Here is a 12,817-nt window from a genome sequence, read left to right as displayed (position 1 = left end):
AGCCCTTCCTCTGTTCTGTAAAGGCATGTTGAATCAAATGCTCTCGGAAATCTCCATCCACCAGCACTGCTGAAAGAAAGGGGAGGAACGCGTGCGTGGCCGTCCTTAGCTCTTCTTTGTTTACACCTTTGGATCCACCTAATCCCGAGTAAAAAAGTCAAAGTGTTTTCTGCCCCTAGAAAACTCAAGTCCTGAGTTGGGATGGGTGCGTGGATAAAAAAAAATTATTGCGGTTTTGAAATGAAGAATAATGTGTCCTATTAAACTGGGAACACAATGGTCAGGTCGAGTGTTTGTACCTTTTTATTCGTTCTCGGTGTGGACAGTTGTTTGTACCAATTGCATGGCCAGAAATTCCTGCAGGTCTGTGGCTGATGTGATAAAGCACATGCTAGATTCTATCCTCCACATCAAGGGTTTTCACAAGCTTTTATGGGGTTTGCAGTTCGCCTTTCCTCAGGGAGGGCCCCTGAACTGAGCCCTGCAATTCTGTGCACAGTCCTTATCTTCCCTGGGTCAGGATCCTTTTAACTGCTGTGTCAATCCTGGCTTTTCAGGGCAGGGCCACTTGTTCCTTGGCATGTTTGGTTTGAGGACTGTCAACTCTTGATAAAATACATACGTTCTCTTGGTTCTGCCTGCTGGGCTTGGCCTAAGCAAACCTGTGAAGAAAGTTAAGTTTCTTCGAAACCTCCGGTTTCTCTCCCTGCCCTCCAGGCCTGTTGCACATCATTTTCTGCTACAGAGCCTTATTCTCAACTCTCACCCAGTCCTGGGGTTGTCTGTCTTTTAAGTAAGGGCCACCTTGGAGTTCCCGTCGTGGCTCAGTGGTTAACGAATCCAACTAGGAACCATGAGGTTGCAAGTTCGATCTCCGGCCTCGCTCAGTGGGTTTAGGATCTGGCGTTGCCGTGAGCTGTGGTGTAGGTGGCTACAGCTCCGATTCGACTCCTAGCCGGGGAACCTCCATGTGCTGTGGGAGTGGCCCTAGGAAAGGCAAAAAGACAAAAAAAAAAAAAAAGTAAAAATGTCACCTTAATACCAGAGCTTTCCAGATCCGTACAATTTTTTTTTAATGGGAAAGGCTTAGGCAAAGAATCCTGCCCTAATTCCTATTGTACCAGATAGGGTGCTTTGGAGGCCGACTCAATTTCCCTGCTCCTAGCCTGTCTACACATCCATCTTACACATCTTACCCTCCTCCCTCGCTGTGTGTCCACTTGAACTAGACACTATCGGTCTACACCACAAGACAGGTTAACCACCATCATAGTTTGCCTGGCCATGTGTCAGGGCCCGTTTGAGTATGAAAGGCCCCATGTCATACACCTGTCCCCCCCAGGTCCCAAATGAGTACGATGTTATTGTCTTCCTGTATTTCTCTTCCCGTGTATACTCTAACTCCATTTTATTTCTGAGTATCATTCTTTAACTTCCCAAACCCATTTACTTGATATTAGGCTGATCTGAACCTCTGTCTGGCCCCCCAGTTTTTCATGTACTCCAGTGTAGTCCACTACTCTTTCCTTTATGCCTCAGGTTTGGCGGGGGTGGGGAGCGTGTTGGTTTGTTTATTTCATGCAGTTTTTAAAGGTTGAGCTCTGTGTTCCCTGTGCTGTACAATACATCCTTTAGCCTTTCTTCTGCCCAGTAGTTTGTACCTCCTGCTCCCCCACCTGTGTCTTGCCTCTCCCCCCTCCCCCCACTAGTAACCACTAGTTTGTTCTCTGTATCCGTGAGTCTGCTTCTCTTTTGTTATATTCACTCGTATTTTTTAGATTCCACATATAAGTGATATCTGTATGCCAGAGTTGTAATGGGATAAAAACTTTATTTTTTTTTGTCTTTTTAGGGCCCCACCTGCAGCATATGGAGGTTCCCAGGCTAAGGGTTGAATCGGAGCTACAGCTGCCGGCCTCCACCACAGCCACAGCAACGCCAGATCCGAGCCGTGTCTTCGACCTACACCACAGCTCATGGCAATGCCGGATCCTTAACCCACTGATCGAGGCCAGGGATCGAACCCGCAATCTCATGGTTCCTGGTCGGATTCATTTGCACTGTGCCACGACACAATGATTGTTGCCTCAGACTCCTGCCCTAGACGTCATGGTTTCCCCGAGCTTCTCGGGGCTTCTGCACCTTTGCCCAAGGGTGTGCTCTCCTGACCTCCCTGCCACATCGGAGGATGTTTTTCCTGATCAGAGATACTCATTTTAAAGTTGCCGGTACATCCCTCATCCATCGTATTCAAACCTATTTAAATCGTTGAACCTATTGACACTCCTCTTTTTAACTATTAATCTTTTGATCAGATGTTGATACAGCTATATGCACACTTGAGGCTACCAGGGAACTCCTTTTTTTTTTTTAAATCACTTAACACAAGGCATGAATACACTGTAGGATATTAGTAATGTCGAGTGCAGCTGAATGAAATATTAACTATCTGAAACCCTGACTTCCTCCTGCAAAGAGGAAAGAAAGGAGCTTTGATCTTTTTAATGCATACCTGTGGTGAAGTCATTGGTTATTAATATTTTTGAAAGCTTTGCCCAAGGACACACCACCTCCAAAACATATTATTAGTAACATATTGAATAATTTAAAACGTGTTGCCGAAACTGGCCAATACAATGACTACACCCAGTTAAGGCCCTTCCCTCTTGGATTCTGATTGCCATAAGTTAAAAAAAAAAAAAAAAACAACTTGGTGACCTTTCTAAATATCAGACAAATTTGGCTAAAACATGATTTTATCAGCTTGTGAATTTTTTCCCTGATCTTCTTGTGTCATTCAGCTCAATGGAGACTCTCAGGCAAAAGTACAGCGGATTCTACGGTTGATCTCTGGTGGAGGATTGTCCATAACTGGATCACATATCTTGTGCGGAGACTTCCTCTTCAGCGGTCACACCGTCGTGCTGACACTAACTTACTTGTTCATCAAAGAATGTAAGTAATGCCTCATTCCCACCTCTTCGATTGCTGTGGGGGTGGGGTCCCCCTGCCCTGAAACTGATGGGAGCCCCCATTCTATTGGAATTGACAGCTATGGAAAGAGAGAGGGATGTGTGCTTTTTGGGTTTTGTTTTTTGGCTGTGCTCCCAGAGTACACAAGTTCCCAAGCCAGGAATCAGACCCTCACCATGGTAGTGACAACATGGGATCCTTGATCTCGAGGCCACTAGGGAACTCCTTTTTTCTTTTCTTTTCTTTTTTGTTTTCTGTGTTTTTAGGGCCACACTCGTGGCATATGGAGGTTCCCAGGCTAGGGGTCCAATGGGAACCGTAGCTGCTGGCTACATGGATACTAGTCAGATCTGTTTCTGCTGAGCCACAACAGGAACTCTAAGATTAGTTATTAAGTTTACTGCAGAAAGAACCAGTGCGTTCCAGAACCAAATGACATTTGAATGACATCTCCATTGTGTGGGACATCCATGCCATCATTCCAAATACTTCAGTTAATCTTTCCCCTTTTGAACAGATTCCTTGTCCCCGTTTATCCTAACTTCATCATTTTACAATAGCCTTCATGCTTTAATCGGCATCTTCATGGAACATTTTACCAACACTGACCATTTTCTTCTTAAAAAGCAACGTGGAGATGAGAATTGTGAAGTCTCTTTCCCTGTTTATATACTTAATTCCCATTATACAGAATTCTTAGAATTTTTTTCTCAGAACTTTTTTTTTTTTTTTTTTGGCTGTAGTAATCTTGTCCATTTATTTGGTTGTATTTGGGTTTAGTGGCCTGGCACATCCCCTTCTTGTAGATTTTCTGAGCTTTTGTATAGTTAGGCTCATGATCTCAAAATCTTTTTGAAGAAGTGATGCATCTCCCTCCATTTTTACCACTCTGGTCAGTACTAACCTGCATCTTTAATTCCAAGATACCCCGTGCCAGTGTTTGCTTGGCGGCTTCTCTGAGTTCTCTTTACTCGCATGGCATGTGCTGAAGGTCTTTGGCAGAGACCAAGGCAAGGTGCCTCCCTCTCTGTCCTGCTTGTCCTGCCTTTCTTCCTTCCTCTCTGGGCCTGTCATTAATCCAGCAGGTTGAGGCTCATCGAGGTGGATCTTCCAGTGGCGCAGACGTGGATTCTTGCCCCCTAGATTTTCCAGGACTCTAGGTTTTAATTCTGCCTTAAAAGCACTAGAAAAAAAGAGATGAGCATCTCTGTAGTAGATGAAGTAAGACTTTTTGGGGGTGAGAATTGTGTAGCTTCTTGAATTGTTTTCTTCCTAATGCTACATACAAACTTTGAGGAGGGAGGACAGCATGTTAAGTGCCTTTATCCTACTGTCTGACTTCAAGGCAGAGGACCTTCTGCACCTTTCTCCCTTAGGTCTGCTCTCCCACGACTGAGGAGGCAGCGGAGGGGAGGACCCTTGTTCTGTCTGTGCCCCGTATCTCCTCAAACTTCAGTCTTCTGAAATTCCTCATTTCTAGTACCTAGTTAACGATTCTGGGCGGCAGGCAGAGTGATTGACGTTGCCTGTGGTTCTCACTCTAACATTTGCTCTGGGAAGTTCCATCTGTGGGAAGATGAGTCATTTTCCAGGCCAGAGGTGCCCTTGGGTTATAGGATCCTCTCTCTGACTTGTAGATCCTATAAAGCTTATAGAAGAAGATGAGGATGAGGGCAGGAAGGAGTTGCATGTTAAGAGGGAAGCTACTGTGGGTGGGGAACAAGGAAGGAAGGGAAAATACCCCAGGAAACTAAGAGTCCATTTTAAACAAATAACTGAAGACCAAATGGTGTTACCAATAACAGCGAGTAGACATATTACTTATTCTGTACCGTGTCACTATTCTAAGCCCTCGATGGAAATTAACTCCTTTAATCCTTGTAGCCACTGGGGGGAGGGAGTGGGATGGACTGGGAGTTTGGGATTAATAGATGTAAATTATTACATCTTGCTAGCTTGGAATGGGTAAGCAATGAAGTCCTACTGTAGAGCCTGGGGAACTATATCCAGTCTCTTGGGATAGAACATGATGGGAGATAATGTTAAAGAAAGAATGTATATATATTTATGACAGGGTCACTTTGCCATATAGCAGAAATTGGCACAACACTGTAAATCAACTGTATGCTAATAAATTTAAAAATTGGGGTAGAAGAATCCTTGTAGCCACCCCATGAGGGAAGCACTGTTTTCCTCCATTTTTCAAAGAGGAAACTTAAGCATGGAGAAAGTGAATTAATTAGCCACGGTCCACAGTTAGTAATTGGAGGATGGGGTATGCAAACTCAAGCAGGCTGAGTGCAGACGTTGCATTATCAATTTCTTGGCTCTTTTCAGAATAGTTGGAAACCCAAGTTGTTTGATCTTAGAGAATTGCCAAAGAAGAGTCTGAGTGTATTGCTCATTGTTATTGTTTTACCTCAGAGCAATAGCAGGGAAACTTTGCAATTATTTTTGTACTTGAATAAAGGCTAATGCAATATGTAGAATTGTCCTCCCAATGTTATGATTTAGCTTGAGGTTTTAAAAATCATGTACAGCAAGGAAAGAATTATATTCTGCTTTTTCCAGGTTTGAGTGAGAAACAAAATGCCCAATCTGCAATGCTTGATATGAACCTAACTTTAGAACCTGTCCTGTATGTAAACAGGGCATTCCATGTTTACACCTATTTCCTATGCAATTAGGAGAAACAGTCACCCTCTAAATTACACCATGTGTTATTCTGAGTAAGCGGTGGTTCCAATGGTTTCTTTCAGCAGTCTGCTTCTAGAATTAGATGCATCATTTATATATATGTATTTTTTGGCTTTCCTGCCCTTTGATCATTTTGGACTCTCCTTGTTTACTCTTTCGTCGGGAGCTGATCTGAATTTAGTCATAAGAGTACTTGAAAACGTGGGACCAAGATCATTTTTTGGACTAACGAGAGTAGAGCTTTACACTGTTGCGCAGATAGTATCATTGGGACACAGGTTCCTTATAAAATTAGCCTGGATAGGAGTTCCTGTCGTGGCTCAGTGGTTAATGAACCCTACTAGTATCCATGAGGACGTGGGTTCGATCCCTGGCCTCACTCAGTGGGTTAAGGATCTGGCATTGCCATGAGCTGTGGTGTAGGTCACAGATGCAGCTCGGATTCCAAGCTGCTGTGGCTGCGCCGTAGGCCAGCAGCTGTAGCTCCAATTCGACCCCTAACCTGGGAACCTCCATGTGCCTCGGGTATGGCTCTAAAAAAGACAAAATAATAATAAATAAATAAATAAATAAATAAATAAATAATAAATAAATAAATAAACTTAGCCTGGATAAATCAGTCTAGCTCTTAGTACCACCAAAAGTCTTGCTAGTTAAGAAAACTTCTCCTCCTCCCCCTCCTCTACCCTTCCCCCACCCCCCCACCCCTGCTTCCACTTCCTTCTCCCTCCCTCCCTCTTCCTCTTCTCTCTCTGACGGCTAGCCCTGGGATGCCACCGGGGCAGTGGAGCTCATCAGTAACTGCGTTATCACCTCGTGGCTCAGTGGTATCCCTGTGGGTAGAATGAGAGAGCAGAGAGGATAGCCATTTTGCCACTTCTCTTTCCAAATAGTTTCTATTAAATCTTTTCTTGGGGACAGCCAGTGTTCTCAATTAATCAGCAGTGGCCCCAGTGTGGCAGCTTACGGAAAATACTTTTTTTTTTTTTTTTTTGCTTTTTAGGGCCATACCCGAGGCATATGGAGGTTCCCAGTCTAGAGGGCAAATCGGAGCTACAGCTGCTGGCCTACACCACAGCTCACAGCAATTCTGGATCCTTAACCCACTGAGCAAGGCCAGGGATCAAACCGGCAACCTCATGGTTCCTAGTTGGATTCGTTTCCGCTGTGCCACAATGGGAACTCCGAGAATACATCTTTATGGGAGAGGAGTGGCTGGTCCTAAACCTCATTCTCAATTTCACAAGTAGTAAAATGACCGCTCGCACCACCTCCATACTCCCTGCCTACTTCAGCTTTGCTTCTTGCAGATCAACAAAGATAAAAGCATCTGGTTCGTTCAGACATTTTGAACTTTTAGAATAAATACCAGATGACCTGTAAGGAAGGGAAGCAGGGCTGGTGAGAGACTTCAGGGAGGCATGGGGTCTGTGGCCCTGGAGAATGCATCATTAGTGAAATCTCCAGATTTCTGAATGTTCCTTCCATTTCTAACATTCTGAGCTAACAGAACAATTGTGGGGAGTGGAGCTAGCCCCCCAGGCTACAGGAGTAAGGCGTCTTCCAGCTATAAAATTCTTGTATTCTATGAGTTTTATCTGTCAGAACCTAGTGAAATGCAACTACAGGTTTATCCCCTTACTGCTCCACTTAGGATTAGAAGAAAAACAGCATTTTTTTCATGTATTTATTTTTTCCCCCTTTTTGGCTGCCCCACGTCATATGGAGCTGGGCCAGGATCAGATCCGAGCTGCAATTTCAAATGCGACAACACCGGATCCTTAACCCAGGGTCCTGGGGCAGGGATCAAACCTGTGTCCCAGCACTGTTATGCCGCAGCGGGAACTCCTATTTTATGTTTTGGAATGATTACCTAGTTTGATATGTCATCTAAAGTTCCGGAAGTAGATCTTATTTTTGCTCTTCAACCACTCTTCCACACTTTTAAAGTAAATATCACTGTAAATATAAAAATGAAATATCAAATTATTAAATATAAATTCCAGTATACTAGGTTATTAATCTTGTGAGCCAATAAAATTTTAAAATAGAAAAAAGAAACCATCATTCAAGAAAACAAAAAGGTAGAAGTCAGGTCTGGTTCCATACACACCTGTGTCCTTCCCTCTTGTGTGTGAAGGCGAGCGGGTAGGGGGTGGGGTGGGGGGCTTTCGTTCTTGCTTATAGCTGACCCATGTGGTAAACTTCTTAGTGGCCTCACTGGTAAGCCTCAAATCCCTAAGTGAATGGGCAAGAATCCTAAGCGTTACGTAGAGGGTGTCTTATAGCTGCTATTGGAAAGGCAATAACAGTATGAAATTGCTGAGACGCAAAATTTTGCTAGCCGCAATGCCCTTTCGCTCATGGAGAAACCACATTAAGTTCATATAAGACCTGAAATCACTCTTGCTTTATCATCCCTTCCCCCGTTTTCATGGACAGCTGTCTTTTCTTTTGACCTCTCCTTTTTTCTTTCTGGTAGGGCCCCTCTGTGAGCCAGGATGAGCTGATTCCAACATAACATGAAACATTTCTGTTCTCTTCCTTATTAGGAAACAGGGTAGGCAAGGCCTGGAGTATCTTGTGTCACCACCCTCCCCAGGCATGACTGTCAGACCTGCTACCAACAGTCCCCTCTTCTTCCCGCCCCCCCCCCACCACCTGAGCAAATCCTGGCCTCTTCCCAGTGACTCATTTTGGGTTCTCCGTTTCCTCCTTTGGTGACTCCTCGGCCTTAGATTTTTCTCAGGTGGTTAGCAGAGAGGCTCATCGGTAAATCCGTCTCTGGGAATCCTGTTAACTCTGTGATTTCTCTGCCGTCCAGATTCACCTCGCCACTTCTGGTGGTACCACTTAATCTGCTGGCTGCTGAGCGCCGCTGGGATCATCTGCATTCTTGTGGCGCACGAACACTACACTGTCGATGTGATCGTTGCCTATTACATCACCACACGGCTCTTTTGGTGGTACCATTCCATGGCCAATGAAAAGGTGAGAGCAGTGACATTATCCTTGGATAGTTCCCTTCCTTGCCATGCGGTGGACTCCTTTTCATATTAATAGCTTCCTGGGAATAACTGCTGTTGCAGCCGAAATGGGTGGTTTAGGTCAAAATTCACTTAAACTTCTAGTAGTGATTGCCTCGTGATACAAAGAATGTCACATATAAATGATATTTAAGGATAAAAATGTTGTATAATTATAGAGCATGGTGGTTTGCTAATTCAACTAATTAATAGGAGTTCAGAATTAAGTAAAACTTTCAAGGTCTCCTCTGTAGAGGCACTGTGGTGCAGCTAGGTGAGACACTCTACCCTCAAATAACCTAATTTGAGGGAAAGACAGAAACTGTTTTTAAAAGTTGGGCAAAACAAGCAGCTTACGCATAGCTGGACTTGGTACATCTTTTGGTGATACTGTGCGCTCTGGCTTCCCTTCTTATCATTCCTAATTTGTTTCTGCTGCCTCCTCTTCTCAGCTAACCTTTTTTTCTTCTCCCTCCATTCATTCTGAAAGAGCTTGTTCAGATGCCCGCTCTTGTGCTAAGCCTTTCGTAACTCCCCGTCTCTGCCTCTGGTCCCAAGACGAAATGATCCCTTCTCTGTGTCTTGCCAGCCTCTGTGTATGCCCTCGGTGTTGATAGAGTTTGTCTGTGTGCCATGACTGACTCATCTTGGGACAGTCTGGTCAGGCCATCTTATCTGATGTATGTAATGTTTGGAGACTTTGTGGGCAACTGAAACATGGCATTCCCCAAGGATTTAAATCCTTAGAGTCTTCGTTACTGGTGCCCACTAAGAAATGCCCTCTCTGTGGATTGCTTTCTTTACCTTTGGGGCTCTCTTTCCATCTTCCTTCTTGCACTTCCATCTAGATGTCAGCTGACACCCCTGAACCAGAATCTTCATCTTCTGCCTTAGATGTGCTCAAGCTTGTGATTCTTCCTTTAACTCTTGCGTCTTCCTTGACCCATAGACCTGAGCACTCACACGCCCTGAAAATTGTTCCCTCCAGAGAGCTCTCGCATCCATTCCTGAGGCTCCGGTCTTCCTGGAATCCCAGGCAGAAGATGTGCCTGAGCCACAGAGGGAAATAGGTGAGGGGGTGGGGGCTGGGGTCAGAGTCGTGTGAGGGCCAGGGTGCAAAGACAGTCCCTGCCTCATAATCCCAATTCCGCTGCTTTCCCTGTTAAGTCGCAGCAATGAACAATTTAATTAAGAAAAAATTAGGGTGCAAATCATGAAAAATGTCTCATTTTACTTTTCCCCTACTTTTTACAGAACTTGAAGGTCTCCTCACAGACTAATTTCCTGTCTCGAGCATGGTGGTTCCCCATCTTTTATTTTTTCGAGAAAAACGTGCAAGGCTCAATTCCTTGCTGCTTCTCCTGGCCACTCTCCTGGCCTCCTGGCTGCTTTAAATCATCTTGCAAGAAGTATTCACGGGTACAGAAGATCGGTGAAGATAACGAGAAATCTACCTGAGGAGCAAAAACAAAGGCATCAGCTCTTATACCAAAAGAGTTATCGCTGTAACCAAAGGTATAGTTTTGGTTTTTTTTGTTGTTGTTTTTTTTTTTTACTTTAAGGAGAACTGCCTGGTACATGAAGAAGCGGACCAAATTTTGTGCAAATGATTAGAAAGATGAACGAAGTATTACCCTTTGACTGGTTTTGTATTATCCTGAGAAAGTTATATTTTCCTGCGGCTCTTCATTCATTGGTGACAAGCCCTCCAACTGGGATTTTACTAATGAGCTTGTTAAAGAGGTGCCAAAGAACATATTACTCCTTTCCTCAGTCTCTCTCCACTAAAGCGCTCTACTTCAGAGTTTTTTCAGGATTTTTTTTTTCTTTCCCTCCAAGGTCAAAAGAATTTGTTAATGTTTTAAATAAAAATATCTGGATGTATACAGCTACTGTGTAAATAGAATCACCTAACGTGGAGCGTGGTTTTTAGCAGTCGGCTGATCAGCGAGGGCCAAGACCCACGGGCTGACTGAACGTGGGGTGAACCTTGTTTCTGCCTTGTCGCGGGAAGGTCAGGGTCAGGTCTGGGAACGTGTACTGCGGCTACCACCCAATGTACTACGTATCACTTTGACTTTATTTTTTTTTTAACTGATAATTGTATAATTTTAAAAAAGGTGAACTAATATAAAAGTGTTTGACACACCCCACAGATTTTACACATGTGTAAATATCTCATTTTAAGGTCTCTATGACAGATACACAGGAACCATGGGGCTGCTTCTAACTAGGGGTCCTGGGGTACACCCTTCTCTGCTCTCTGCCTCGTCAGTTTGCACCTGTACCCCCAGGGCAGTCGACAGTATGGCACAGGCTGAAAATACATGTGTGTGTGTGAACTGACGCTCGTGCCCTTTGGGCAACAAGCCTATGTTTGGCTCCCAGGTCACTCCCTGTGTAAAGTCTGTTTTCATGCTTCTAATTGGAACTCAGAAATACAGTTGATCACATTTCACCAAAAACCATTTTTTCCTAGTTACATTCTGCTTTATGGAAAAACCAAGACGGAGTCTAAAAGTTTAATACACCCTTGCCTTTTAGCAAGAGCCTCAGCTTCTTATACACTGGTCCTAAGGACACATACTGCAATTGGGTAAGTTTACGTTGACCCTGAAATTTCACCACGGTGCTGCACTATAATCTGGGGTTGGAATCAGTCTGTTAGGTGGTTATTATAGCTGCTCAGTAAAGGGAGATAATTGTTTCTAAAGTTCTTTCAGGTGATGCAAAAAAAAAAGATGGATTTTTAAAAATCCGATCAGATTTAGTGCATTGTTTAATGCTGTTGAATCTTTTGGACAATTCTTGGCTTAATTTCTTTGGACTTCTAGTAACCTTAGAAAACTTTTAAGGTTACGAAACCATCAACACTATAGTCTGAGGGTGGAGACGCCAGTGAGGGTGGAAGGGAAGCAGTTATGTTTATACTGAAGGTGAAAATTTCCCTCTACTTCGAATGAAAAAAATCCCCAAATTTGTCATTATAAACGAGTCAGCCTTAGTTTGGTACACAAAATTGACCTTTAAATTGTTTGAGAGAAGCACAATACAAATCTGTTCAGAAGGGTCATTATCCTCTGGTGCTAAAATTCTCTATCTATGTTTTCAGTGTGGCTCTTTGTGTGTAAAAGAAACACTAAAGCTTGAATTCAAAGGCAGGGGAAAAGACGCTAATCTGGTTATTTAAAACAAGGATTGAAGCCCTAAGTATCCTTGGCAGGCTTTGAAATGCAAGAAGTTTTTCCAGTATTTATTATTAAGTAAACCAATAAGATATGTTTCTTATTGGTTTATATAGCTTGCCTGATGGGCTTAGCTATAATTCTACCTATTTTTTGCTTATTTTCATTTATTAAATATCGACACGTGATAGAACAATGTGTTCTGCTTAACAACATTGATTTTTAAAGTCGGCTGCTTCTGAGGCAAAGTATCTGACCCTGAAACCTGGGTTTTGCTCTCCTAACAGTGGCATTTTCCTTGAGCCTCTAATGCAAATAAAACAACCTGATATACCTTAGAGCCTTATCCCGCTGCATCTTGGATAACTTATCTTCTTCAAATTAAGTAAGAAAAGGGGTTCAAGATTTTAGAGTCACGGTGTATTGATTGTTGGAGATCCTTGAAAGCAGTATAAATCTTGCATTTTAGTCAAGTAATTAAGTTGTGTTTTGTAAATAATACCATCACCTTTTAAAGAACTTTAAAAACATCTATGACCCCATGTGTGGATACTACTGCTCCTATGTTCTTTATACATACATGTCTAACAAATGCTGTGGAAGCATGTGGTATGAAAATAAGGGTGGAAATATCAAAGTTTCAAATGAGGAAATAAGAGAAATAAGGAAACCTATTTATATTTAGGAAAGCAAACTTGAGGTTCAACCCATCGTGCCACTTGGGATATAAAACATAAATAATTACTAGACTTACTGTGATGATCATTTCACAATATACGAAAATAATAAATCATTATGTTGTACACCTAAAATTAATAGAATGCTATCTGTCAATTATACCTTGATTTAAAAAACAACAAACAATTACAAGCTTGCCTTCTGAAGGAGTAAATGTTTGGAGCTCCTTTGCCTTGCTAATTAAGATACTAGACCTTA

The 12,817-nt window shown here is 43.0% G+C and overlaps 1 protein-coding gene across 6 annotated transcripts in view; it reads left to right on the top strand.

Moving 5' to 3' along the window:
* SGMS2 (sphingomyelin synthase 2) overlaps positions 1-10,584 on the top strand; it is an 88,946-nt gene extending 78,362 nt beyond the window's left edge. For all 6 annotated transcript variants that reach the window (XM_047798604.1, XM_047798602.1, XM_047798603.1 and 3 more), the window contains 3 exons: positions 2,802-2,955; positions 8,495-8,661; positions 9,951-10,584. In XM_047798604.1, the coding sequence (XP_047654560.1) occupies positions 2,802-2,955; positions 8,495-8,661; positions 9,951-10,154 (525 nt within the window). In that variant the 3' untranslated portion in view covers positions 10,155-10,584. The remainder of the gene's footprint in view (positions 1-2,801; positions 2,956-8,494; positions 8,662-9,950) is intronic.
* The last annotated feature ends 2,233 nt before the right edge of the window (positions 10,585-12,817 follow it).

This window comes from Phacochoerus africanus, chromosome 10 (genome assembly GCF_016906955.1).
Source record: "Phacochoerus africanus isolate WHEZ1 chromosome 10, ROS_Pafr_v1, whole genome shotgun sequence".
In the NCBI taxonomy this organism is placed as follows: Eukaryota; Metazoa; Chordata; class Mammalia; order Artiodactyla; family Suidae; genus Phacochoerus; species Phacochoerus africanus.
This window is presented reverse-complemented; position numbering and strand designations above follow the sequence as displayed.